This window comes from Bombyx mori, chromosome 23 (genome assembly GCF_030269925.1).
Source record: "Bombyx mori chromosome 23, ASM3026992v2".
Classification (NCBI taxonomy): domain Eukaryota; kingdom Metazoa; phylum Arthropoda; class Insecta; order Lepidoptera; family Bombycidae; genus Bombyx; species Bombyx mori.
Genome location: NC_085129.1, coordinates 15073307 through 15101129, shown reverse-complemented (window position 1 = coordinate 15101129; position 27823 = coordinate 15073307). Strand labels below are relative to the sequence as shown.

The following is a 27823-nucleotide window of genomic DNA, read 5'->3' as shown; positions in this document are numbered from 1 at the left end:
AATAACAATAATGAATGTATTAATGTTTAGGTCATCAACAATACTTTTCAAGTTCACGAACGTTACGATTGTGTTTATAAAGCGACTTAGTTACTGTGTCAGACGTATCAGCGGTAAGTGGAACGTGCGACTATGACATAATGCAGATAACGATTTGCCTTATAAATACAAACATATTCGCTACCCGACGAATGTGCTACTGAATGTTTCGTTTTTGCAATAATTAATATGAACCTTACATATTAAACGGCCCCATGCCGTTATGGTCACCTAAATACAAAGTATTCTTACCAAAAATAGATTGCCAACGGCTATCGCCGGGCTCACAGTACACAAATCAACTTTTTTTTTCTACCTATTCGCTGGTAACCTAAGAGGCTATTCCAGCTACGGCCGGACGGGAAGGTGAGCTCACGGGCTCAACCTGAGACAATTCGTAACACTAGCCCTAGCAAGAGCAGTGCTTCGCAGAATCTATCACCGGATCCAAATCGCGATCCACTGAGAAAATTCGGCGATAAGTTCAGTGGGCAAAGAATTCAGCGTTACTAATGACCCGACCAACTAGTCAATCTAATGTGTGGCGGGAACATACAGTTACTACACCTTCAAGCATTTTATTAGAAACTGTTTAGTGTAAACACAAACTTATTACATTTTTTGCTAACAATGAAAAATCAAGAATGTTTTAATGAGTGGCCTTAACGTTAGAGCGTTTTCAGTAGAGAAACAATAGAGATTTCAAAGGCGCTAGGGCAGTTCGAGCTGAAGCGCTCATCCCGTGCCAAACGCAATTTTATTATAACAAAAACGCCGGTGGGGTCTCTCCTCAAATGTACAACGGATTTAATTACCAGAGGTGAACTTTCCGACGACGCATGGTCCGATGGTGAAATGGAGATGACAAGATCATTTCAAACAATTCCCCAGAGCACTCGACCCATACACGCCAGGCGCCAGAGCGATTCTGTCCTTAATGCACATTGCATGTTTCAACCAAGACCGTTGATAAGCTTAATTTCGTATGAGAACGTCCTTACTGATAACAGTTTTATCATCCGCTGCGCGAAATTAGCAACACACACCAGTACATAACATTTTTGTTTAACGAAAACTAGGGTGTGGTAAACTGAATATTCTAAGATTGTTAATTTAATCATTTTTGTTGCAAATCACAGGGCTGCGTCTGTGATCTGTCAAGTGAAGATCTAATTAAAGCATACATATAAATGTCTTTTAGCTCAAATTGGTAAAGACACGACAATTAAGATGTTTGTTAAATCCAAAAAAAACTACTAATGCCAATAAGGACCGATACTTCTGGAGTAGGACAATTAGATGATTCCAATTAAACATGCGGAAAATACATTCATTCTAGTATACCACTCTAGTCTTCCCTTTTCTTGACAAGTACAATAAGTAAAAAAAAATACAAGTGTAATTTATAAGTGTGTGTACAAGCCCACACAGCTCTGCTTGAGTGACTTTGCTAACATCTGCTGAATCTACCATCAGATTTTCTTTAAGCAAAAGGGGTTTTAAGTAGAAAATAACATAGGGCAATTAATATAATATGGTGATTGATAATTTTCAAAGTTGGAAAATGTCAGTGTTACAGGTATAATTTGATGGTTTCTGTAAGGACAGCCCACTAGATAAGTTTTCACCCAAGACTTAAGGTACTGTGAATACTCACTTTAAAAATAAGATCCTAATTGCATAATATGATGACTTCCAACTGATAAGTGTGAAAGTACTATACAACTCAAGGTCACAATGTGTGTTAAGATAATTTAATATAAAGCTAAATCATGGATATTTATCTTTTAATTCTAAGATATCATTAATGTTCTTGTAAAGTAACATATCAGATCATAATGTTCCAGTGGATGAGCAACGATTATAACTTCATCCTTGACCTAGTGGTTCTGTTTCACTTTGATTTGCTTAATGTAGAAAAGTTTTATCAAAACTATGTTTAATTGTACACAAAGAAGGATGTTTAATTTTTTTATATCTTAACTAATAGAACCTGATTACACCCTGCCGTGACTGCATTGTGAAGAAGATCAACTTCTAGTAACATGCCACATACATTAATTCAATGGAACCATAACAGGAACCGTTCCTGGAATATAAAAAATTACACTTTCCCACCTATTTTGGGCATAAAGCTTTCTTGCATTATGAATGGTTTGAAGAGCGAAATAGCTTATCAATTCACTCTGTCTTGTTTATGGGGAATAAAATGATTTTTTTGTTTAGTTTTTTACATCTATTTCATACTCTTATAGTGTATTAGATGTTCCCTACAATACCATTCAAGTACCATTTTTGCAAAACAGTGAAACATGTTTTCTAAGTATCAGTAATAAAGTACTGATTTGTTGTTCTGATTTTATATGAAATAGCAAATAAAAAAAAAACTTTCCGATTTTTATTTATTTATTAAGATTTCTAATTCACTAAATATAGTAAGTAATTAAGTTGATTTGATACTCAAATTGTTATTGAACAAAAATGTTTTAAAGAAAACAACAAAATTAAATTTGACATTTTCCATCCTGTTTTAGTTTTTTTTTTCTGGTAGATAAGTTATTCAGTGTTAATTTTAATTAGAATAAATAACTAAAACCTGTTTGAAATATATTTCAAAAATTATAATTAGATACTAACTTTCTTAACTTACTTATAATCTCTTGATGATTTTAAATATTGGAAAATGGAGTTGTACAATGTTTAGGTGAAGGGCTATTTGAACTGAGCCTTTTTAAGATAGGTTCTTTGCTATTTTATTAAAACAAGATATAAATTTTGGAGCTGAAACTCATATTGACATTCTAAAGTTAGGAAGGAGACACTAACCTGTGGTAGGTTGGCGGCGATCTGTCTATGAAGGGCATCTCTCTCCTTTTCCACTTCCTTGAGGCGCAGTTCCGAGTCACCGAGCCGCTCCTGAGTCTCTCGCAAACTCTCAACCAACTTATCGCGTTCGTCTAACATAGACACCATCAGTTGCTCAAAGTTCGCATCCTCCCCGGAGACCTGCGAACTCCGCTGGCTGATACTGTCCTCCGATATCGTAGGCATCACGTCGCACATCATATTCCACATTTTAATTTAACATTAAACCAGAAGACCTATGGTACACGACACACAGAAAACACGATTTCGATCAGTTTTAGTGCATATGTTCCGGCACAAACGTTACCTAAATCTAGCGCACGTAACGCGGGGAAGCGGTTTCACATACTCGGAATATTCGTATAAAATATTAATCAAAAGTTCGGGAGACATTCTAGTTCGATATTTAAATAGACACACCTAAATATCGTATTCTTACGATTCTGTTCTATCATGGAACAAGCGGCATGTCGGCCATCTTGGAATGGAACGTCAATCCGTCAAATTCAGATGAAGGAGTTTTTTATTTGACTTTTCCGATTAGATCGGCAAAGGGAATAAAACTTATACACTCAACAGCTTTGTAGTAAAAAGACGCTAGTCTCGGTTTCAAAAGTATAGTTTAACTAAGTATAAAAAGCTTCAATTATTTTGAAATTCATTAAAAAGACTAAAAATCTATGAATCAAAATTAACTCAATTAATTAATTAAAAAAACTTCAAAATTTCAAAATTAGAAGAACTTTGCGTCGAGTTCCTTCTTTGAAATAACACGGCTTTGCTTTTCGTGGGGTTCAATTCTATGCGCCATTTGCGGAACCACTGATCTAAGGTTTTGGTGCGGCTTAGAATTGTTTCGTGTAATATGAAATGCGAACACATAGCCCTTTACGCGAAAAGTAGCAAAATCTTGACGAAATCCTTCCATCTATGTTCAACTTAATCTAAATGGGACGGTATGGAGACCAAGTAGGGTATCCCGGGACACCACTGGGACCGCCTGGGTCCTGGGGGGGCCTGACAGGGTGGCGTACCGAGATGGCCTACGTAGATTATTCGACCATCGCCTTGACCATCCATCGATCGAGCTTCCTCGAGTTGGCCCTGCCATTCTGGTTATAATGTTGAACGCAGGAACCCTATAATCTTTCCGGGCTCTGAACGCTGGGCAGAGAACGAACATCGAGTGAGAAAATGCAAGGGGAATTATTTGATGAGTAGAGCTCTAAAATATCCTCGGGCCCGCGGTATACTTCCAACGTCTGCACACCATCAAGTCCCACATAGCCTGCCTGGCTCCATAAGCATCTGCATTCACTGAAAGATGCACAAGTCCACGAGCCAAATGATATTAGTTCAGACCGTCCTTGATTTATTAGACTTACTAGTCTAATATCAAGTTAAAAAATACAAATAAAAAAAATACATATGACAATTTCTATACTAGTAGGTATTGTCCTTGTAGACAGACGAGCATACTGCCCACCTGATGGTGAGTGGTTACCGTCACCAATGGACTTCAGCAATGCCAGGGGCAGAGCCAAGCCGCTGCCTACCATTAAATAAATTAAATAGGTACGTTAAGTAAGTTAAATAGGTATGAAAAAAACTAAATATCATGGAAACGGCTAATAACAATTTATCCACATAAAACTACTTTTTAAAATTGCCTTGAATACTTAATTTCCAGGTTGGAATAATACAACAATAAGTAAATTTTAGTCGGTACTCTAAATGATTTAAGATGAATTATTTAATATTACGCAGTAATTAGTACTAGTTTAATAGATTAGAGGTCAGTAAATTCATACTCTGAGACCTGAGATCAAACTGAGATTGATCATAGAATCAGCCGATAAATTTATGATCTAATAAATTATTTTAATCAATATTCAATATATATAATATGATAATAAAATAGGTACATATTCTTTTAAATGATCGTTTTACATATTGCAAGTGAAAAAAAAGTTCGATGTTTTTATCTATTTTCACCAAAATAAGTAAAGTTGATGTGGATTGATTCGCTTTACCAGATGTCTTGAAACTATTGGGTAATTGTGTTTCATTTGAATGAAAAATTGAATCGTATAGTTTTATAAACAGAAAACTCCAATTGTAGTGGAATAAATGAGGAAGAAAAAGTCTCAAAAGAAGAAAGTTCTTGAAGGTAGATCTGTTCAAGTCCCATTCTCCTACTACTACATATTGTTTTCAAATTATTAATATATATTTAATGCATTTATTTCTAATTATGTAAGTATAAACTTAACTGATATTTGTTTTTATCATATAAAACTACATCTTACTTCATTGTTAGAAATATCAGTTACTATCTATAGTAGATAATGAAGTTGATGTAACTAATATTAGACATGAAAAATTTAAAATTATTTCAGTTACTCTGTTGCCTGAATATGCCAACCTCTGTTCATAGGTCTGATCATAGATCAACAGGACACAAAAATATCTATACCCCTATCTCAAATTAGTTTAGTGATTTTGAGAAGATTTATCTATAGGCATTGGAGGTCAATGTCAGCCAGATCATATTAGTCATAGATTTAAAAAAATATATAAATTATATAAAAAATGTTTCCGCTTGGAGCTATACATTTTTCATCATGGCTGTTCTTTACAAAGATCTTTAATAATATGTTTTATGCATTAAAGAATTTCATTATAATAAATTCCACAAAAGATTTAACTATTAACCAGACTTGTCTATTTGAAAACTGAACTGTTTGGAAGAACTGTTTGTACAATAAAACATTGTCTCTGAATCAATATGGGTAATGAAAAAGCAGAGATTTGGTATATCAAATATATCGTCCCAAAAAAATCAGATAATATTTAAAATACCATAATCCTAAAATTGCAGCAAATACTGGTTGGACAACAACAATATTAAATTATTGTTTACCTCACAGATTACAGAAAATTAACTATTTGAATTTATATTAATGGAATATACATATCCAAAAAAATTCTAAAACAAAATATTTTTGCACAAAATTACAATAACCTAATTTTGTTTAAGAAAAGTAATTTGAGCTTAAATTAAACAAAACATAGTTGTTGCTCTACATTTTTAAAAAAGTCCTGGGGATATGAGTTGGTGGTGTTGCTTTATATAGAATACCAACTGAGAGGACCGCTAGTCTTGGGACTGAAGACTTGTTCATTCTGTCCTTTTGAGGAATGGGACAGTCACTCTTATTGAATAAAACAATTGAGACATTGATCTCATATTTTAAATTGGGTGGCGGTATTTGTGGTGTAAAATATTTGGGCCATGCTATGTAATCAACCCTAGAACTAAAGAAAATCATAATAAGAAATGGTTCTATGGCCGTCATCAAACAGTTTTTATTTATTTCCTTTTAGCTTAGATGAGTGGATGTGTTCAGGCCTTACTTGGTGTTAAGAGGTCACCGGATCTCATAGACATCAACCACCTGAATACCGCCGGCTATCTTGAGGCATGCGACTGAAGTCTCAGTTTTTGCAGCATAATGGCTGCCCCACCCTTCAAACTGAAACACATTACTGCTTAACGACAAAAATAGGCAGGATGATGGTACCTACCCGTGTGGGCTCATAAGACGTCCTACCACCAGTAATTACGCAAACAATTTTTTTTTGCGGGTTTGATTTTTACTACACGAGGTTATTCATTCATTGCGGAAGGTTTTCGTGGACATTTGTTAAGTACGTATTTCATTAGAAAAATTGGTACCTGTTTGCGAGATGTGAACACAGGCTCAATCGCATAGCTTGATACATATGTACCGGGCGTCTTATTCATTAGGAAAAAGTCGAGTATATCTATCCGCAATGACAATCGCGAGCGAAAAATGCAACGTCTCAACTAAAGTCGGTGCCAGCATGTAACTTAAAGTTGAGCTCACCAATTAATTGATCATGTTAGTTTTGTAAATTTTTTGACATAAATCCTAGGACATGATGGCGAAACTTCGAGAGATATAACTTCGGTTCGATAGTAGATTCTTAGTCAATATTGCTGCTGCACGATATTTGTAATTGAACTTCACACTGCTGTATGTGATGTTCGACGAACCTTTTTAATTCTTTATTTGGGAAACAGTAAAAAATAACCGTATAATATGTTAAACATATGCACAAGAAAAATTAAACAATTTTCCATGGTTAAGAAACCACGTGAACCGATGATTTACTCTATTTTAGATCCCTAACGTGAATGGCACAAACAGTACTGTTTGTAATACAAAATTGGTGTAGCTAATAATGCTTTAGGAAGGGACGAAGCAGTTTAATCCCTTCAAGGTCAGTTTGATTGTTACAGATTTTCCAGTTAATGTCAAGCCAAAAGATGCCAAGCCCACCGACCCGTTAAAGTTAACGAAAGCGGAGAAAGTGACCGCTGATTTAACTTGGGACGAATTAGACGCAGTTGATGACATCATAGAGGAACTGGGCGAAGATGGCTCAAAGAACTTAGTGAGCAGAAAGAAACGTAACCATTCACAATGTGAAGATAAATTTAACGAAAGACCGGGAAATGTTTATCCCGAAATCGTCTGGTACTGGTTATCCCAGTACATCAAGCCGGAAGATATTGGCAACTTTGCCGGTATAAACAAAACGACCTACGCTCTGACGAAGCGTGAGTCGTTTTGGAGATCCATATACAACAGGTACTGTAAAAATCACCCAAATTTACCAGATAGATTGCGCATAGAGAACAGTTACCAAACGTACGGACTGCGCCAGAGGGTGATACGGGCTTTGTATCACACATATGACGTGTTCGTGAAGAAAGTTCAAACGATGACAGCAGAAGGTCGTGCGTATCAACTGGCCCGCAGGAGGTGCGTCAGCGTATGGTTTTATAAGGGATCTTCAGTGTCTTGGGCAGTTTATTTCAAATTTAAGAAGCTCCAAATAAAAGAGCGTACTAAAACACAGGATTTTATCACGGAGCTGGGCAGGATCGACGCTAATCCTGACCAAGACACCCAAGTTCTGCAGGTATGGTGGACTTAAGGTCACTTTAAATTATTCAATGAATAAAATATAAAAAAAAATGAAATAATGTAGCCGTTAAGCCGGTAAGTACGAAACACGTACTTAACTCATGTTCACGAACGACTTCTACAGTGAAGGAACAACATCGTGTAACAAAAATCAAACAAAATTATAATTAGCATAATTACTGGTGGTGGGTCTTGTGAGCTTGCACGGGAAGGTACTACTAAGTTGGTCTATTTGCTGCGACGCAGTTGTGTGTGTTAGTTTGAAGGGTGGGACAGCCATACTACATTTGATACATAGACCACACGTCTAAAAGTTTTACGACCACTGAACACCATCTGCGAGCTCTTTCAGCAGGCCATGCATTGAAAAATATTTTGTTTATTTTGGCAAAGTCCCTATTGAATCGCTCATACGAGATGGCGCCGTTTAGCTTCACACTGCGCCTTCTGAACGCATACTCCGCTACATGGTCCAGTAAAGCTACCCTTCCACTAAGTTTCAAACTGTATTGACCTCGTCTTATTGTATCGTAGGTAACCTGCCGCAACTTTCACGAAGTCCCACCACTGATGGGCATGATTCTGTCCTCGGTGACCATGGTCCACTCGCACAAGGCCATCCACCAGCGCCTGTACCTCGACTTCAACACCGGCAGCTACAACGTCGGCAAGGACATCCTGCCGGAGTGCACGGTGGTTTTGGACACAGTTCTGAACATGCACGTTTACGACTGGTGGCACCCCAAATACCCACATTTTGATAACAAGACGCCAACGTGCACGGAGGACGATGAGGTCGTACCGATGCTCAAGAAGGATTTCTTCGCAATCAAAGAAGGAGATTTCGTTTAGTTTTGTGATAAATAAAGTTTTTATTTTTGTTATTTTTATAAATATGAACCCTGAAGATAAGTCGTCGTTAGTTTTGTAAGGTTATGGTGTCTGTGTGTGTGTGAACTGAGCGTATTCGAGCTGTAGCGATTACACTAGTCACTAGTGACTAGTGCATACATTGATACATTAATGTAATGTGTGTTTGTTTTGCTTCTTGTGTCACTCAGCGTCCGTTGTCTATAAGACGTCCAGTGTGCTCGTATCGTGGATATGCAGAGCTCAAATCTCTAAGTACCTAGGATGTGTCCATGAATGACAGATGAAATAAAATAATTAAGATATAATATCGTGTAATAAAATTTTATCCCAAAAACATGTTTTTGTGTTATTATCGGTGGCGATGCGTATTGTGAGCACGCACGCGTTCTGCTTTCAAGATTGGTCCGGCCTTTGCAACGTCATTGATAAACTCCCTCAAGTTCTGTTATCACTATGACAGTTCCTTAAGCCTCCGCGTCCTGGCTGAGCTCTGACGTCGCTGATGACTATAGGCCTAGTGTGCACCTGCGGCAGGTCTGCCATATGGCGGGCAATCTCCTCACTTGCCTCCGACAAAGATAAAAAAATATTCTTATGATCCTTAAATTATGATTTTGTTCAAGATATAAATGGTTACAGTTAAGTTCCAGAATACGCATTTATGCAAAATATAATTATGTTTTGATAAACCGGTAATTGACGTACTAATCAAATAGCAAAGACTTAAGATAATTTCCGTCGGATGCGTGGTCGTACGTGCGTATTCGACACCAACAATAAGCGACTGCTTTACTGTCCTGGAATCTACCAGGGAGAACTTTTTTACTCTACTTATTCGAGGAATTAACGGACAAACATAGAGAAAAACTTGCTAAAACAGAGAGAGCAATGGAAAAAAGTATGTTGAGTATCAGACTTAGTGATAGAATCCGAAATTTAGAAATAAGAAGTAAGATAAAAGTGACGGATATAATAACTCGTTTAAATAATCTAAAATGGAGTTGGACAGGACATATGCTACGTTGCAAAAAAAAGTGGACAAGTAACTTTGTGGTATCCAAGAGGGGACATCAGAAGACAGGGGCGTCTGAAAACAAGATGGAGTGACGATATACGTCTAACCCTAGGACCATACTGGACCAGAGTTGCAGGGGACCGAGCTCAATGGAGTTGGAGGAGGCCTATGCCACGTGGCACGCCTAACTGCGAGATATATTAATATATTCATAAAATAATAATTATAAGAAATAAAATGTATAAACACAAAAATGTTAAATTGCATCATGAACACGTAATTCCGAATTAAAGGGCTTTATCATTATTATTCGCTGGTAGCCTAAGCGGCTATTACAGCTACGTAACCGGACGGGTAGGTGAGCTCACTGGCCTAACCTGAGAGAGTTTGCTAACACTAGCCCTAACAAGAGCAGTGCTTCGCAGAATCTACCGCCGCATCAGAATCGCGACCCACTGAGAAAATCCGGCGTGAAACTCAGTGGGTGCCTTCGAAGGCAATAAAAAACTAAAAACTGTTCGCTTGTGTGAAGGCCGTCAAGTTTGTTGACAGCCAATTTACTAATCGGACCTCATGACCCGGTGCCCCGACGCTCGACTCGTGATATCACGTCGCATGATAATTTAGTTATTTCGAGACCGTTGTGCGCTCAAGATGCTGACAATTTTGTTTTTATTACCCATCGTTGTCGGGGTGAGTACTATGTGGACTTTATTGGGTAGGTACGCATCGACTGGTTTCTAAAGCGAATTTCTACAGGAACCAGCGAAAGAGTATGAAAGTAAATAGTAAAAAAAACATTGCCGAGTTATGCAACAATTAATTTTGTTCATAAGTAAGGTTCGTTTAACTTCAAATTTCGCAATAGGTTAAAATATAAGTTGATGGTGTATGTAAATAAGTTTTGGTCTGTTAAAATGTTTCTAAGAATTAAGTGCAGTTTCTAGGGGACGGCTGGCCTCTTGTTATGAGATTGTAAGTTATAAATACGATTATAAAGATACAGAATACGTATTTTGCCACCCACCTTGACTCACGAGGTCAAAGTTTTAATTGTAATAACGACCATCCCGCCTTTAACCACGGGATGAATTATTTTAAAAGCAGAACAGGAAGGTTATTTTTTTATTTTTTTATTGCTTGGTGTTATTTATTTATTTATTTAGTCTACTTACAAATTAACAGTATAAACCAAAACATTTGTAAGGTATTAATAGTTCGCTTAAGTATTTTCTAACAACGCTATGAATCGCTGCAAACCATCATGGGATATATCCATTTCCGGAGCATAAGCTAGCAAGCCATTGAGTAGCGAGACAGCACGATGTGTCGGAGAGTTAGCGGTGTGCTGCCTACAAGGTGTTAAGTAGGTAGTTACCGGACCCCATAGACATCTACAACGTAAAAACTGTCACCTAACTTGAGTTATGACTTGTTAGGTTTCTGTTTTTACAGTACAACGGCCGTCCCATCTTTCAAACCGAAACGCATTACTGCTTCACGGCAGGTTGGTGGTACCTACCCGCGCGGACTCACAAGACGTTCTACCACCAGTAAAGTATTCGGACAGGCTCGAAATATTTCACTACCAGTACCTACTTTAGATATGAAAGAAAGAGTCAGAGCTACCCAAATAGGACAATAAGGTAAACCACTGCATGCGGATGGCGAGGACGCAATTTTACGAAGTCGGGTATTCGACTTGTTTAAATAATTCGATAGTTTTATGGTGTAAGAACCCTCCTTTGTTTAGGTTACATCCGTTACCACAGGTATCCTAGGACAGTAAGAATGTCCGACCAGTAGTGCGTAAATAGCTATATTTACCTATTATAATTTGTAAATTTTTTGAAGTCGTGGCCTAAAGGATAAAACGTCTGGTGCATTCATATTGAGCGATGCGTCGGTGTTCGAATCCCGCCGGCAGGTACCAATTTTGCAAATGAAATACGTACCTATCAAATGTTTACGATTGACTTCGGTGACACAGTGAAGGAATAACATCGTGTAATAAAAATCAAACCCGCAAAAATTATAATTTGCGTAATTACTAGTGGTAGGACCTCTTTTGAATCCGCCCGGGTAGGTACCACCACCCTGCCTGTTTCTGCCGTGAAGCAGTAATGCGTTTCGGTTTGAAGGGCGGGGCAGCCGTTGTACTGTTAAAAGTGAGACCTTACAACTCATGTCTCAAGGTGGGCGGCGCCATTTACGTTGTAAATGTCTATGGGCTCTGGTAACTACTTAACATCAGGTGGACCGTGAGTTCGTCCACCCATCTAAGCAATAAAAAAACCTATTATAATTTGTAGATTTATATTAAAGGAACATTCGTTATCAGGTATTAAGCGGCAACATCCCAGAACAGCCTCGAGTTTATTGCGGAGAATTGCCAAACACGGTGAGTACGTAACGAGAAGTAATATCAAGATTTGTGGCATCAAAATTTTTTTAGTCTGAACTGTTTTTTTCGATGGTTATACGTTTAGCGCTATGGTAGCATTATTTCTACACAAATTCTTGTTGTAAGGCGTTTATTGAAGTGAAACTTCCTTATCGGCGTTGGAAAAAAATTTACCGTCACATTTTTCGGTTACGCGTCACTTTTTTCCGTTACGCGCCATCTGTTTTGTATTCATGTCTATGATAATAAAATCCTTTTGTTTAAACTTTATCTAATTTAACTTTTTTGTATTCATGTCTATGATAATAAAATCCTTTTGTTTAAACTTTATCTAATTTAACTTTATTTAACCAATTTCTAGAAAGTTGCATGTAGATCATTTTTCGAAAAATAAGGCCATAAACAAGTTTCACTTCTTACGTGTGTACACTAGTACACGCACACATTTTTTTTTAAGTATTCTTATTGTCACAAAAGCAAGGGGAAGAGACTTTATAACTGCGCTTTTTAAAAACACAAAGTATGGTCTAAACTCAGCCCTGGTGCACACTGGCTGCGAAGATTAATAAAGGCAGCGTATCATAGAAATAGTCACCTGGGTCACATAATTACATCTTAAATTAAATTACATCCGTAGACGCTACCCCCAAATTGTGTCACACTAAGACAGATTCAAAAAGCATTAATGATTTTTGAACCCGCGTTCCTTAATGCAATTGTGACAGCGATCACAATCTCTTCTTTACCGTGAACTGTGGTAATATGGTAATATGTGGTATACACTCTCTATAATATCCTAAATTTACAGATATACTCGTGTCTTGGCAACCCTAAGATAATTCAACCCGAAGTATCGGAAAAATGTAACAAACCTATTTCCGAGGTAAGTTGGCTCACTTTTCCTTTTCACGTACTTAGTTTGAACAAAATTGATTATATTTATTTGCTGTAAATATGTATCTACTGCTTTAAGTATCCGACAAAATCATCTGTGAAGGACTTAATGTTGAATGTAGGTTTCTTCCCAAAACTAAAGTATCAACAAAGGTAATACAACAGTTGATTTGTCCTTCAAACCGACACGTATTATAGTAACCGGCAAACTTCTTGAGCAAATGACCTTGACTGCGCAGAACCGAATTTTAGATCACTTTGGTGGTGAGGGTGAGGCGCGACGGCAGGGGAAATCGTATCGAGCGCGTTATTGGTAGATCAGTCGAACCTTGCGTCCCGCACCGCGCCCTCTTTCCGCTTGCTCCCAAAAGTACGCTTGCGTACAGTAAAAAGTCTATCGTTATTAATTGTTACGTTATTTGTATTATTTGCTTGTTGACTTTGTTGCCATTGCTATATGTTGAGTGTTTGTTGATTTTTTATAAAAAATACACTATGCCGCGACAAACTGGTGTAGTATTCAAAAGAAAGGGTAGAAAAATTGTTTACGACGTATATTGCTTCATTATAAAACAGGGGAAGAATGATATGGAAAAAGTAAAACAGACTTCGGAAGCAAGAAAAACATCAGTGAGTACTGTTAAGTGCATTATTAACGAAGCTAAAGGCTCTCGCCCTGTTTCGGACTCCGGGTAAGAAAAGATCAGGGAAGAAGAAAGTTACCAGAATGGATAGTTTCGTTCAATCTGTAATAAAAAGATGTAATCATAATAACTACAATTTAAAGAAGATATAAATTTTAATGACTCGGAATGAAGCTTACGACGAATTATGAAAGAGTTAGGCTTCAGATGGAAAAAAAAAACAGAAAGTAATCGGAAGCTGGTAATTGAAAAAAGTAACATTCGATTACTACGAATCGAATATCTTCAAAAAATAATTAATTATAGACAAAAAAGAAGACCGAATCGACCGAGTTGTAAACTACACCGATGAGCCCTATGTCGACTCATCACGATGATAGCGACTCGGGTGATGAAAACAGTGATGATGATGATGGTCAAGATTATGATAACGAAAAAAAAATTACAAATACCAGCTTCGCTTCAACTGAACGAAGACCTGGCAATAGCTCTAGTTTTGACTTAATAGAAGGAATATCTATTTTACCCCAAGATTAAATTATTACAATTATTAACCTATATTTTTTGTTGATGTTCTAATAAATATATAAATAAATACATAATATGTTGATTTTAATAATTTAATAGCATTATGACGCAGAGTAAATAATGTTTTTGCACGTGAGTGTACCATGCGCAAACTTACCCCCACTACGTCGACAAATGCTCAAGAAGTTTGCCGGCTATTATACTTACTGTATGACGACAGAATTTGGAACGATGTTGATAACCACACGTGCAAAGCACAAATGTGATTTAGAGTAAAAATAATAATATGCTTCTTTCTATTTAGTGCGACAAAACGAGATGTATCTTCAAGGAATCCGGCTGGGCTAAGAACAACGTTATAGACAAGAAGAAGGTTTCTGATTATTTCGAACAGTTCGCCAAGGATAATCCCGATTGGTCTGCAGCGGTTCAGAACTTCAAGACAACTTGTTTATCCGACAGTTTGAAGCCGCAGGGCGTTGATACGAACTGTCCTGCGTACGACATTATACACTGTGCTCTGATCAGCTTTATCAAAGTAAGTAGTGTGGTATGTAAAAGGGATTTATTGGCTGGGCATGCTCGGATAATTACGGAACTGCGAGAAATGGGCAAAAATCAATATCTGGTTGATTTTCTATAAAAAGTTCAACTCTCAAATTCGATTTTGGGAATAGAAACCGCGATTTAGCGTAATCACGTTCAATTAAACAAATCATAGTCTTAGTTCTAGTCGATCTGGTTTGTGGGAGGAAAAGTGTTCAATTTATAGTTTTGGTTTTAATAATCAGCATTGTCTTACTCAGTTTTTGCATTATTTTTTGTTCTATTGTGTTGACGAAATTATAATTAAACTAAAACATAAGGTAATAACGTCATAATTAATTTAAAAATCAATTGATTTGGTTTGGATCACTTATTAACAGTAGGTTATTTCATTAATTTTTTTCGTTTTAAAATTCCTATCTATTATTGTAGGATTTGATTATTTTTTAGTGTAGTCGCTTAAAGAACAAATATGCATTATGCTGTTTGGTTTAGTTCGCATCTCCGTCCCAATGGTCGACTTCGGAGCAGTGCGTGTATCCGAGGCAGTACGCGGGCGCCTGTCCCGTCTGCCCTGAACGGTGCTTCGCCCCATCAGTACCGAATGGTTCGTGTAACGCGTGCCTCGCCCTGCTCCGCACACCGTGATCATGTCCAGACGTCAGAACACCTTTCAGAACAATGCATAAATGCAGCAATCAATTTCGATAACAGTGTTTAAATAAAATATTGACTTAAACATAATGTTTTATTTACATCCGGCTACTGTCCATTAGGTGTTGTGTACCTACTTAATGTGTTCATCTTTAATGAGTGCCTACTTAACATGTCCCTACTAGAGAAGGCTCGGTATACATATAACTCACATATCGGATTTCTTGAGCAATTAAAACTATGACTATTCAACTAGGTTTATATATTTTATTGCTTAGGTAGGTGGACGAGCTCACGGCCCACCTGATGTTAAGTGATTACCGGAGCCCATAGACATCTACAACGTAAATGCTGCCACTTACCTTGAGATATAGAGAAGAGTTGCAAGGTCTCAGTTTTAACAGTACAACGGCTGCCCCACCCTTTAAATCGAAACGCATTACTGGCATTCACGGCAAAAATAGGCAGAGTGGTGGTACCTACCTACCCGTGCTGCCTCACAATACGTCATACCACCAGTAACCAGTATTCAACTGTAAAGAGTATTATGTAGTGAGTACCGTTTTGATAAGTGTGTCGTGAGCTGTGCCCGTTGACAAATACCTAGAAATATTCTTGCTGAGTCGTACACGTCGTTCTACGATCTGCGGTATATAGATCAAACATAGACCCTAATTTACACAAAATTAACAAACTCACAAACATTGGAAACTAATCAAGCAGTGACACTGATTAAGGGACATATCCTTTCCTTCCTATCCTAAATTTCCTGGTGGTAGGACCTCTTATGAGTCCGCACGGGTAGGTACCACCACCCTGCCTATTTTTGGTGTGAATCAGTAATGCGTTTCGGTTTGAAGGGTGGGGCAGGCGTTGTAACTATATTTGAGACCTTAGAACTTATATCTCAAGGTGGGTGGCGCATTTACGTTGTAGATGTCTATGGGCTCCGGTAACCACTTAACACCAGGTGGGCTGTGACCTCGTCCATCCGTCTAAGCGATGAAAAAATAAAAAACCATTCCTTTAGAATTGAAGCGGCTTAATCCAAAATTCTTATTTTTTTGTAAACTCCAAAAAAGTAATTGAAAAATTGTATTTTTTTAGTTTTTCGATTTTAACACTTTAAGGTGTGTGTTTGCTTAAAAAAGGCGAAATAGTACGTTTGTCCTATTCTGGACTAAAAGAGACTGTTTAATTTTATAAACCGATTGAATACAAATGCTTATAAGTCGTTCGAAGTATAATACTCATTTTTTTTAAAAAAATTGTTAAGCCACCTCCTTTCTAAAGGTCTTCTTCTTCTTTCTTTCTTATTACCCTCTGCTGGGGTGTAGAGCTCGAATAAAATTCTTCCATTTACATCGGTCTAGGGCAGTCTGTAATAGCTCCTCCCACATCATTCTAAAGCTGCGATATGTAATTGTTTTTACAGCATTCAGGATTATTTAAGGAAAAGAAATCAAGTAACGAATGCAAAGAGATCGTTCAAATGTTACCTCCTTGTCCTGATAACAAACTAAAAGCTTAACAGATTCCGAGAGTGAAGCAACATGTTTTACTATACTAGTGAAACCCGGTCGCGTTCCCCTGTGAATATCACTAAATGTATTCAATACAAATATGTAGGTATAAGCTACTCGCGCGCTACCTGTCGCCCGTTTATATTATTATGCTTTCGCGCCAAAACAACCTATTGGTTGACAAGATTTGATCGCAATTAGATATTAATTAAGGCAGCGCATCAAACACGAACAAACAAACATTGATTTTATAGATGAGATTAGAGACATTTTCGGGAGTTGTCTCAGCGCGCAGATTATCGAACGCCACCCACTCACTCGGTTTTCCCCATAATTTTCCATTCCCAACACGCATGCTCGGGACTCGCGTTGACATCTGTCAAAGTCAGTCCTGTTGGTCCCGGCCGCGGTGCGGTCCCTTTGACGTCATCACCAGTTTAACAGCCATTATCAAGATTGGGAATAACATGTAATTATAAGGTCAGTACTGTAATTTATAATATTTCTACGAGTAATAACCTGAACTGCAAAAGGTCGTCAAGTGTGAATGACAAAAAACAATAGTCACACGTCAAACATTTGTAACTTCTATACATGTTTTGTTGCTTAGGTATTATTAAATATTAGATTTATTTAAACGCGTCAAGAAGTGCGCCATTGAATTCTGTCCATCATTTGTTAACAAAATACTTGGAGTTCGGATGTCATCACTTTTCTCTTTTTACCCCGACCCAAAAATGTATAAATTATTTTATTTCATCTTTTATTTTCATGCTACTATCAATGACTACATAATTACTTATTTAGTTTTTTAAGGACTTAACGAAATAGTCCTTAGTATTTGAGAGAACAAGATACAAACATATCATTTCAACGAGAATCAGTGTTCCCATTTTCATTTTGGCAGTAGTTGTCTCAAAGTGTAAGGGAACCGGTACCATAGCTCTCGACTTTAAGACTGGTGCAGCATGACAGCCGTGATATAACCACAATCGGATGTCTCACCCTGGCCCGTGACATTTATATTTTGGTACTACGAACGGTAGCCAACTCATTTTGATTTCCGAAAATCTATCTTCTATATATAATATTATATATATATATATATAAAAATGAATTACTGTTCGTTAGTCTCGCTAAAACTCGAGAACGGTTGGACCGATTTGGCTAATTTTGGTCTAGAATTATCTGTAGAAGTCCAGAGAAGGTTTAAAAGGATTAGATAAATATGAAAATGCTCGGAATGAAATAAAAATAAACCATTTTTCCTTTGATGTGTCCCCCGTCGGACGGATTCCTTTTGTTTGTTTTAAGTTTATTTTACACAAAAACTTAGGTCTTTTATTTATCGATTGACGCACTACCAAGTCTGCCGGGTCAGCTAGTATCTTTATATTTATTTTTCGGCGTTACGAAATCGCAGACCAGGTAGGGCGCACGTCCGGCCGCTGGACAATAAAACCGAATACGCAGTAATGTTGCGGTCGGAAACATAACTTACCGAACCGTTGTACCGTTTAAAACGAGGAACAAACTAGTTAAAGTTGATAGTTTAATGTTTCTTTGTAATTATTTAATTACCAGTCATCGACTCGCCGACATCCACAACTCTATTATTACCCGAGTTGAAATGTGTTTTATGATCGTCAACGACCCTGCGTAAGGCGAGTTCATGAACGGCTTCGAAGATGAAAGTTTAACTTGTCTAATCAATTTTAAACCCAGAATTATTATTTTTTATAATTCTCTGGTCTTCCGGTCTCGGTAAATTAACATTAAATAGTATTAGTCAGTCGCAGCAGCTACCTGCGGCTGTTCGCCTCGCAGATGGGTCTGGACTGCCCAATAATGCAACACTGGACACGTGTGCATGTTGAGCACTCTGGATCCAAAACCACTTTTAAGTTACGGTAGTTTTGACATTATTTTTTTGTTGTATTACTTTTATATTATTCCGAAGTTGCTTGTTGCAATAACAACAATTTATTTATTTAATTTTGATATTCTATGTGAAATGGCATCCTTAATTAATGTAATATGGATTCAAAATCTGATGTAAATAAAATAAATAAATAAATTAGTATTCATGTGCATATGAGACACACTAATGTTAACGTTATGCAGGTACGAATAGCGCTATCTGTCGTCAAAGAGCAGGAATAGATATCAACCAGGATAACAAAACTACTACCTATTAATATTGGGAAAATCGTAGACATTTTTTTAATTTTTTATTATTGCTATGATGGGTGGACGAGCTCACAGCCCACCTGGTGTTAAGTAGTTACTGGAGCCCATAGACATCTACAACGTAAATGCGCCACCCATCTTGAGATATAAGTTCTAAGGTCTCAAGTATAGTTACAACGGCTGCCCTACCCTTCAAGCCGAAACACATTACTGCTTCACGGCAGAAATAGGCAGGGTGGTGATACCTGGAGGCGGAGTCGCTCGCTGCCGACTATCGGTGGCGCAGCGAGCTTCGTGCTCGGGGCGTGGCGCGTGTCCCCGAGAGTGAGCTGCGGGCGCGGAAGGCCCATTCTCGGCGGTCCGTGCTCGAGTCGTGGTCGAGGCGATTGGCCAACCCCACGTGGGGGCTACGGACCGTCGAGGCGGTTTACCCGGTCTTTGATGACTGGGTGAATCGTGGCGAGGGACGTCTCACCTTTCGTCTGGTGCAGGTGCTGACCGGGCACGGATGCTTCGGGAAGTACCTGCGCCGGATAGGGGCTGAGCCGACGACGAGGTGTCACCATTGTGGACACGACCTGGACACGGCGGAGCATACGCTCGCTGTCTGCCCCGCTTGGGAGGTGCAGCGCCGTGTCCTGGTCGCAAAGATAGGACCTGACTTGTCGCTGCCTGGCGTCGTGGCGTCGATGCTTGGCAGCGATGAGTCATGGAAGGCTATGCTCGACTTCTGCGAGTGCACCATCTCGCAGAAGGAGGCGGCGGGGCGAGTGAGGGAAGGCTCTCCTCACTACGCAGAAACCCGCCGCCGCCGAGCAGGGGGTCGGGACCGGGGTCGTATCCGTGACCTGGCCCCCTAAGAGCTAGGGGTCCCACCCGTTTTGTGCGGGGAGGGACCCAGACGAGGGGTGGCGTGCTCTGCACGCTCACCCGCAATAGGAAGCCGGGTGATGGTAGACCGCGTTCCCCCGACCGCTCTGGGGGAAGGTGTAACGCGGCGCCATCAAAGCGGGCTCTCGGCCCGCTGAACGAGGGAACCGGTGGTCGTTTCGCTGGCGGCCACCGGTCCGGCGTCCGTGGGACGGTGGGATGGATGTAATGTGCTCTGCGTCAACCCTGTCCCGCCGTTTCAATAGCCCCGACTGGGCTCCGGCCCGGTCCGAGGTAGGGCGCCGGTTGTGAGCGGCAGGAGTTTTTAGTGAGGTTCAACTCCCACATACCCCACCTGCCGCGCGGGTGGGGATCCGGCGATTTTCTCCTGTAGAAAAAAAAAAAAAAAAAAAAAAGGGTGGTGATACCTACCCGCGCGGTCTCACGAGAGGTCCTACCACCAGTAATTACGCAAATTATAATTTTGCGGGTTTGATTTTTGACATGTAGTGTAGACTATAAAATCGTTTGCAAAAACGACACCAAAGAACATAATAAACACTTGATCACCGAAGCGAACCGAATAATTATTGAATTACGATAGTTTGAGTCTTAACCTTAAGTATCGAAATAATTAAATCGAGTTATAATCTGTGTTTCAGTGAGACTTTCTATTTATCTTGATTGAGCCAGCTATTAACGTTAACTTCATTGATCCGAGAGGGTACAACGCAGTAATTGTGTGATGGCGCTGACTTTATTGCGTCTCGGCTGTCTGCTGGAATAATTAAATCAGCGGACTTGATGTACGGCCGAATCAAAATAACTTAGATGCTGCTGTGCTATATAGCTTCAGATCTATTATATATTGCAGGGTTAGTTTGCTTATTTTTACTGTTAATATTACTACGAATTTTATGAAGGTTCCCGAACGAAAAAAGAAGAGCAGCAATCGAAATTGAATTACCGTAATGAGGTTCATACTTTCCTCAAGTTCCCTCGGTGTCCATAACCATACATAGTGTAGATAGATATACTAGCGGGAAAGGTCAAGTCATATCGCTAGCTACGACCTATTTCTTTATAACCCAATAGTAGGTATACCCCGTCAACCAAATAAGGGGCATGTCGATGCAGAAAATTTAAAATAATATTTTGGTTACATGTTAAGAATGTTACGGTAGTAACCTAATCCTTTGCATTAATTAATTAAAACATCATGTTTAAGTTCATAGTAAGAAGTAAGAGTGGTGTATTGATTTTATTATATGTATTGTAATCTCTAGAAATCATTGTCTAACAAGTCTTCGAAGTCAACGTGGTAGAAAAAATATTAAAAATAATAATTAAATAATAATAAAAACCCCAAATCAATTATAATTAAAGATGTTTCGGACCAGTTTGTGTTGTTGTAGTATTCATGCAGTCTGGTTCAAAAAGTGTTGAGAGAATCGAATCGAGAATCGCATTACGTAGCAGTTAGGTATAACTGACATTTATATTTTGGCAAAGACACTGCCTAAAAGAACATAATTTATTACCTTATATCTTGTCATTTACAATGCGATTATAGCTTTAACTATGTTAGCAACCTTAGCATTTTCGTAGACAATAGTTTGTTAGTTTCCCTAGATCTCGTACTTCAAAGGGTTCGTTCTCATATTATTCCAAATTCCATTTTATGATTGAATCAGATGTCTTATTTGTAACGTATGTCTACTAACACTATAGCGAAATAGTAGTTTTTTCTGCGTTATTATTGACTTCTACTTTAATGACTACTTTGACGAAAACAAAATAATCCTGTCCCAATTTTAAAGTTCAATCGTTTGTTGCGAATCAAAATGGCAGCCTTTACAAGCGTTCTGTTAGCAGATTTGTACACAGCTGAACTTTAGATGACGTAAGCGACGGGTAAAGAAGTAAGCAGCTACTTACTAATTAATGGAGGTCGATCGATAAGAGACTAAAATAAAATGAAGATCGCGAATCGAAATGTTTATGTCAGTACTATTTAATTATTTAATGGTATTATTTAATGTTTCTTGTTGTGTTTGGATAGGTTTTAAATTTTAAATAGTAGCCTATGTTTTCATTACCTAGATTTTTATGTTGCGTAGTTGGCCGAGCTAATTGTCCGCTTGATGTTAAGTGATTACTGGAGCCCATAGACATTAACACCGTAAATACCATAGCCTACTTTGAGACATTAGTTTTAAATTTTTATAGTACAACGACTGCCCAACCATTCAAACCGAAACGCATTAGTTATTCATGGCAGAAATAGGCAAGGTGGTGGTCAAAAGACGCCCAATCACGAGTAGTTACGCAAAAATAAAGTTTTTCGGGTTTGATTGATAATTGATGATTTATTACGTGATGTTATTCGTTCATGGTGGAAGTTATTCGTAACTACTTGTTAAGTACGTATTTAATTAGGAGAATTGGTACCGGTCTGCGGGATTCGAACACCGACACACTCATATCGCTCGATACGAATGCACTGGCGTCATCTTATCCTTTATACCACGACCACTTCACATGAGTACGAGCTCACGGACCATCTCCTGTTAAGTGGACACTGGAACCCATAGACATGACAGAATGCATGACGCCACCTGCCCTGAGGTATGAGGTTGAAGTTATTTCCATTGCATTGCGGCTGTAGTTTCATAATAAATAGACTGGTTCCAGCATAATTCATTTCGAACTATCAAACAACATGATGTTGGGAGCTCGCTAAGCGACATTCCTGACGTCATGCACGCACATGCTTCGACAGCAGTCTTGAAATCGGATACTCAACGGGAATTGAGTTTTCTAATTCCATTTCAAAAGAACTCAGCAAAAGTCCCGTGTAAAAGACTGTATTGCAGGGCTACCATTTTATAAAACTCATAGATTTACGTATGCTCACGAACGTTCACGGTTGGCAGCTCATTTAAGTTCGTTTCCTCGCCTGCCAAACAAAACAAAGTTGCCCAACGCGAAAATTGGTCTGGTGTGAGTCTACGTGCTGTAAAACTTTACATTAAGTAATATTAATCATATCAGTAGGTATGTATCTATATCTGTGCGTTATCGGTGATAACAATTTAATAAACAATGTTTACATATCACCCACACACTTTATTTGAATTATATACGTTTGACACGTTGCTAACAATAACTCAGTGCTTGTTATTACGAATATTAGTATTTTTTACACAAAATTATGATTTAAAATGCTTTGATTTGGGTAGGGTATGTTAAATCATATATTATATAAAGATTTTTTGACATTGATTAGGTATATTATTAAAATATTTATGTTGTGTTTTCTGTTTGTGTTGAATATTATGAAAATGTTTTTGGCCTTAATATAAGCTAAATACAATTACCATTATTCTTATAAGATGATATCGCAATAATGTAACTGATGAAAGTACTATAAGTGAATTTATTATATTTATTTTTAATTCTGATAATATTTTTTCTTCCAAAGTTTCAATATTAAGTCGTAGCCCCTGGTCCTCCGTGACCATGAAGATAGACGCGAAATATTACGCATTTACCAAATAAACACAATATTAAAGGGTAAACCTAACAAAAGTTCTGTATCATTTCATTTAGGTCTTTAAGAGACAGGCACCATGTTTGAAGGCGCTGTGGCCGGTTTTCTGAACCGGCTCCTCGGGAAATACGTTCAGGACTTGGATACGGAGAACCTTAACGTCGGCATCTTCTCGGGGAATGTTAATTTGACTGACCTGAAACTCAAACCGGAGGCATTGGTGAGTTGATGATGAAATAACATCTATGAGAACAATAATTGATCATCCCAAAAGGAGCGACAACAAGTTAGTTTTTTTACTGGTGGTAGGCCGTATCGTAAGCCCATCCGGGTAGGTACCACCAGCCTACCTATTTCTGCCGCGAAGTAATCACTCGTTCCGGTATGAAAGTTGAGACAGCCAGACAATTGACTTATTTATTTACAATAACCAGTACCTTTCGACTTCATGTTGCAAGGTGGGTGATGACTGACAGGTGATGTTAAACAATGAGTTCAAACCTTACATTGTCTGTAACAGCAGAGAATGAGAAAGCGAGAGCTTAAAATATGATGATATCCTACTATATATGGTTGCCTCACCACACATACTGTCAGTGAATTGTGGTCGTATTCATAATGATTTATCAGAGCTTAATAAGCCCGTTATAATAATATCATCAAAAAGTGTTATTCATAAATGCTTAATGCTGTTTTAACTAATATCGATTCATACCATCTGAATTTTCTTGTGAATAATATCATTTGTGTCTATATTTTGGTGGGTACCTTTAATGTAGAAGTTACTGTGGTAAACTGATATATGTGTGTTTAGTGATAAACGATAATATTATAAATTAAAAAGATGCTATGTATACTTCGGTTATAATAAAAAGGTAGATAAAAAAGAAGTTAGTGTGGACAAATTAGGAGAAGCTTTCTTATTGAACACTAATCCATCTTCTTATAGTACGAACTCGATCTCCCGATTGACGTGAAAATTGGTACGATCGGTCGCATCAGCCTGCAGATCCCGTGGACTGGGCTTTACTCTCAGCCTGTCGTCGTCCACGTCGAGGACGTCCTGCTGCTCGTAGGCCCAGCGATATCCAACAGCTACTTCGACCCTGAACGAGAAAAAAGGCTTACAAGAGCCGCAAAAAGAAAAATACTCCAGGACTTAGAAGCGGAGAGTGAGGTTCTGAAAGGCCCTAGGAATTTCTTCGAGCATTTGTTCACTGCTATCGTAAATAACATACAAATTTATGTAAGAAATGTACACGTGAGATATGAGGACTCGATCAGCTCGAAGGATGGCCCGCTGGCATGTGGACTGTGTCTGCAGAGTTTGTCTATAGAAACAACAAATAGGTGAGTTTTAAGGTGTTTAGTAATTGGAAGCTTGGCAGCCTTTTTGTGATAAGAGATAGGACCATCAATACCAAGAACCTGCAACTAAGGTCAAGCATTATCAAGGCGTAATTGATAAATCCATTTTAATGTTTGCTTTTCACCTTATATATTTTTAGGTAATTTAAGGAATCGATAGCTAAATTAATATTATAACATATAAAATTGCAATTTATATTAAATAGTATAGTCTTGATTGATTTGAAGTCATCGTGGTCTAAAGGATAAGACGTCCGGTGCATTCGTATGTAGCGATGCACCGGTGTTCGAATCCCGCAGGCGGGTACTATTTTTTTTTATTAAATACGTACTAAACAAATGTTCACGATTGACTTCCACGGTGAAAGAAATAACATCGTGTAATAAAAATCAAACCCGCAAAATTATAGTTTGCGTAATTACTGGTGGTGGGACCTCTTGTATGCGCGCGGGTAGGTAACACCACCCTGTCTATTTCTGCCGTGCAGCGGTAATGTGTTTCGGTTTGAAAGGTGGGCCAGCCGTTGTAACTATACTTGACTAGTTGTAACTAGACCTTAGAACTTATATCTCAAGGTGGGTGGCGCATTTACGCTGTAGACATCTACCTATGGGTTCCAGTAACCCCTTAACACCAGGTGGGCTGTGAGCGCGTACATCCATCTAAGTAATAAAAAAAAAATATTATCCACAATAGAGAAATTAATGGATTATTTCACTCTCAGCAAGTGGAAGCCATCTGTGACAGCTCAAAATGCGTCAACAGTTTACCAAATGATGCGCGTGGAGTCACTTTCGCTGTACTGGAATCCGACAGCCACTACCCTGGACGATAACGAGACAGCCAACATTACTCCTGTCCAGTACTACACATGGAAGCACTACATGATAACGGGTCTTGACAAATTCTCCATGCATCGGGAAGATTTCGAGTTCTGTAAGTTCTTTGTAGATTTTAGGGGAGCTTTTGAATAGTTCACAGGAAAACTATTCACACACAAATCCGTAGATACGTTTTACAGGACTACGGAAAATTGAAAGTATAATGATTTTAGTAGCCAATGGTCAAACTAGGATATCAGATTGTAATAAACTGAGAAGAAACGAATTTGCGGGTTTGGTTTTTATTACACGAGGAATAACTCCTTCACCACCTTCAAATCCTGAACATTTGCTAAGTATGTATTTTATTAGAAAAATTGGTACCATTCAATATACATTCTCAGATTCGTCAGAAAATGATAATAATAAATGTATTTGGATATTTGTTACTTAGAGCTCATAAAGTATTTCTTGCATTTTCGTAAATAAGTTGTCATTCCATGAGCACCACTACTTTACGTAGTCGGTGTCAGCTTGTATTTTACTGTTACGAATGATAATGAGGAGCTGTCTCATCTGATAAAAAGTGATCAGCGTCATTCGTGGATTTCGGCAGTGTGAGGTAAGCCGCTGCCTTTGCCACAAATGCTTACTAAAGGAGTAGTAAATTTACTTAGTCACTTTAAGTGAAAAAGAGGAATCAAAATACAACAAATAAGGTTAATTCGTTCCAGTAATCAAACCTGTGACCTGTAAAGTTAAGGTTTTAATTAACCGGTCGGGAGAAGCTCGTGTTCCACGTCTCCTGCTGGATGCTGTACTGCAGGATAGTGCATTACAACTGTCGCGGCGACAGTATCTATCTATAGAGAATTTGATTGATTCTTTCGCAAGAATCAAATTGAATAGGTAAGATTACCAAGAAGCAGAGCTTCCAAGCAAACACACCAACGCTTATCTTGAATGATTTTCTGTTACTGTATAGATCTTTAGCTGTCTTTGAATTGTTAAACAAAAGTAAGTTAAAAGAGTTCTTTTTGAAAGCAGCGCTTTTAAATTGAAAATTGGGCCTGATATAGCTGTAGATTTTGTGATATCTCATCAATTTATGAGTTTATTACTAAGTAACTCAAAATTTTCAGAAAATATCGTCATCTTCACCCTGGTGTACCACTCTCAAATGACATTAAAAAGTGGTGGCGTTACGCTTTCAATGTGGTAGTAGAGCAACGCGTCAGACCTTACACTTGGGGAGCGATAAAGAAACACCGCGATAACTATAACATATACAAACAAACGTACAAGAGCACTTTGAGAAGTCCCAACGATACCGAACTGAAGTTGGATCTGCAGAAATGTGAAGACAGCCTTCCCATTATATCTGTTGTTATTGCGAGAGAACAGGCTAAATTTGAGGTATGTGCCGTTACTAATAAAAAAAATTAGATTATAAGGCCTAAGATAGTTTGTGTCTCGAGGTCACGGCGAAGCACACTAACTCGTACTGCCCGGCCGCTTTCACGGAGTAGCGTCACGTCCTCATTGTAAAGATAGGACTAAACCTATCGCTACCGACCGTCGTAGCTACCATGCCCGGCAGCGACGAGTTCTGATAGGTGATTTTCGACTTCTGCGAGTACACCGTTACGCAGAAGGAGGCGGTAGAACGGGCGAGGAACAGCACTTCTTCCCTCTCGGCGCGCGCCGTACCGCTAGACCGCCGTTGTCGGTCATCGACGATCGCCTAGATGACTAGTCAGTTGGGCGTCCTTGGTCTGCCTTGTTGATGGCGGGAACCTTCTACCCTGCCTGGGTTCCAACCCCGGGCGGAGATCGGACGTCGGGTGAGAGAGTGCAAGGGGGCGTTTGGTGGGTAGGGCCCTTAAAACATCGTTTGGTCCGTGGTCTGCTCCTAACATCATTGGACTATCAGGACCCATATACCTCGCACGTTCCCTAGGCGCGGAAACCACATAAATTAAATCAGCCCTCCAGCCCAAAAAAATCGTGTATCGAG

At 38.6% G+C, this 27823-nt stretch overlaps 4 protein-coding genes across 16 annotated transcripts in view; 3 read left to right on the top strand and 1 right to left on the bottom strand.

The window, feature by feature from the left end:
- Positions 1 to 3403, bottom strand: part of LOC101746727 (liprin-alpha-1) — a 107976-nt gene extending 104573 nt beyond the window's left edge. For 10 of the 12 annotated variants that reach the window (XM_038019448.2, XM_062675279.1, XM_062675278.1 and 7 more), the window contains exon 1: positions 2866 to 3402. In XM_038019448.2, the coding sequence (XP_037875376.1) occupies positions 2866 to 3114 (249 nt within the window). In that variant the 5' untranslated portion in view covers positions 3115 to 3402. Of the gene's footprint in view, positions 1 to 2865 lie in introns of all 12 variants that reach the window. The other 2 variants (XM_062675285.1, XM_062675286.1) reach the window with 1 other exon arrangement.
- Positions 3404 to 4529: 1126 nt separating this feature from the next.
- Positions 4530 to 9129, top strand: LOC101744957 (transmembrane protein 183). Its single transcript, XM_004930655.5, has 3 exons — positions 4530 to 5074; positions 7232 to 7917; positions 8457 to 9129. Exons 1-3 carry the CDS (start codon positions 5035 to 5037, stop codon positions 8772 to 8774), a joined length of 1044 nt encoding a protein of 347 aa, XP_004930712.1. The 5' UTR covers positions 4530 to 5034; the 3' UTR covers positions 8775 to 9129.
- A 985-nt stretch (positions 9130 to 10114) lies between these two features.
- LOC101744811 (uncharacterized) lies at positions 10115 to 15565 on the top strand. The gene is made up of 5 exons (XM_004930654.5): positions 10115 to 10503; positions 12152 to 12211; positions 13023 to 13097; positions 14585 to 14818; positions 15322 to 15565. Exons 1-5 carry the CDS (start codon positions 10465 to 10467, stop codon positions 15472 to 15474), a joined length of 561 nt encoding a protein of 186 aa, XP_004930711.1. The 5' UTR covers positions 10115 to 10464; the 3' UTR covers positions 15475 to 15565.
- A 7617-nt stretch (positions 15566 to 23182) lies between these two features.
- LOC101746585 (intermembrane lipid transfer protein VPS13A) overlaps positions 23183 to 27823 on the top strand; it is a 57794-nt gene continuing 53153 nt past the window's right edge. For both annotated transcript variants that reach the window (XM_062675277.1, XM_038019360.2), the window contains exons 1-6: positions 23183 to 23306; positions 23676 to 23836; positions 24566 to 24966; positions 25710 to 25921; positions 26541 to 26715; positions 26949 to 27222. In XM_062675277.1, the coding sequence (XP_062531261.1) occupies positions 23696 to 23836; positions 24566 to 24966; positions 25710 to 25921; positions 26541 to 26715; positions 26949 to 27222 (1203 nt within the window). In that variant the 5' untranslated portion in view covers positions 23183 to 23306; positions 23676 to 23695. The remainder of the gene's footprint in view (positions 23307 to 23675; positions 23837 to 24565; positions 24967 to 25709; positions 25922 to 26540; positions 26716 to 26948; positions 27223 to 27823) is intronic.

Excerpts from the sequence above, each read along its gene's own strand:
- LOC101744957 (XM_004930655.5), top strand. The coding sequence starts at position 5,035 with ATGAGGAAGAAAAAGTCTCAAAAGAAGAAAGTTCTTGAAG. Across the intron at positions 5,075-7,231 it reads AAAGAAGAAAGTTCTTGAAG|ATTTTCCAGTTAATGTCAAG; the intron begins GTAGATCTGTTC and ends TGATTGTTACAG. Across the intron at positions 7,918-8,456 it reads AAGACACCCAAGTTCTGCAG|GTAACCTGCCGCAACTTTCA; the intron begins GTATGGTGGACT and ends ATTGTATCGTAG.
- LOC101744811 (XM_004930654.5), top strand. The coding sequence starts at position 10,465 with ATGCTGACAATTTTGTTTTTATTACCCATCGTTGTCGGG. Across the intron at positions 10,504-12,151 it reads TATTACCCATCGTTGTCGGG|GTATTAAGCGGCAACATCCC; the intron begins GTGAGTACTATG and ends ATTCGTTATCAG. Across the intron at positions 14,819-15,321 it reads CTCTGATCAGCTTTATCAAA|TTCGCATCTCCGTCCCAATG; the intron begins GTAAGTAGTGTG and ends TGTTTGGTTTAG.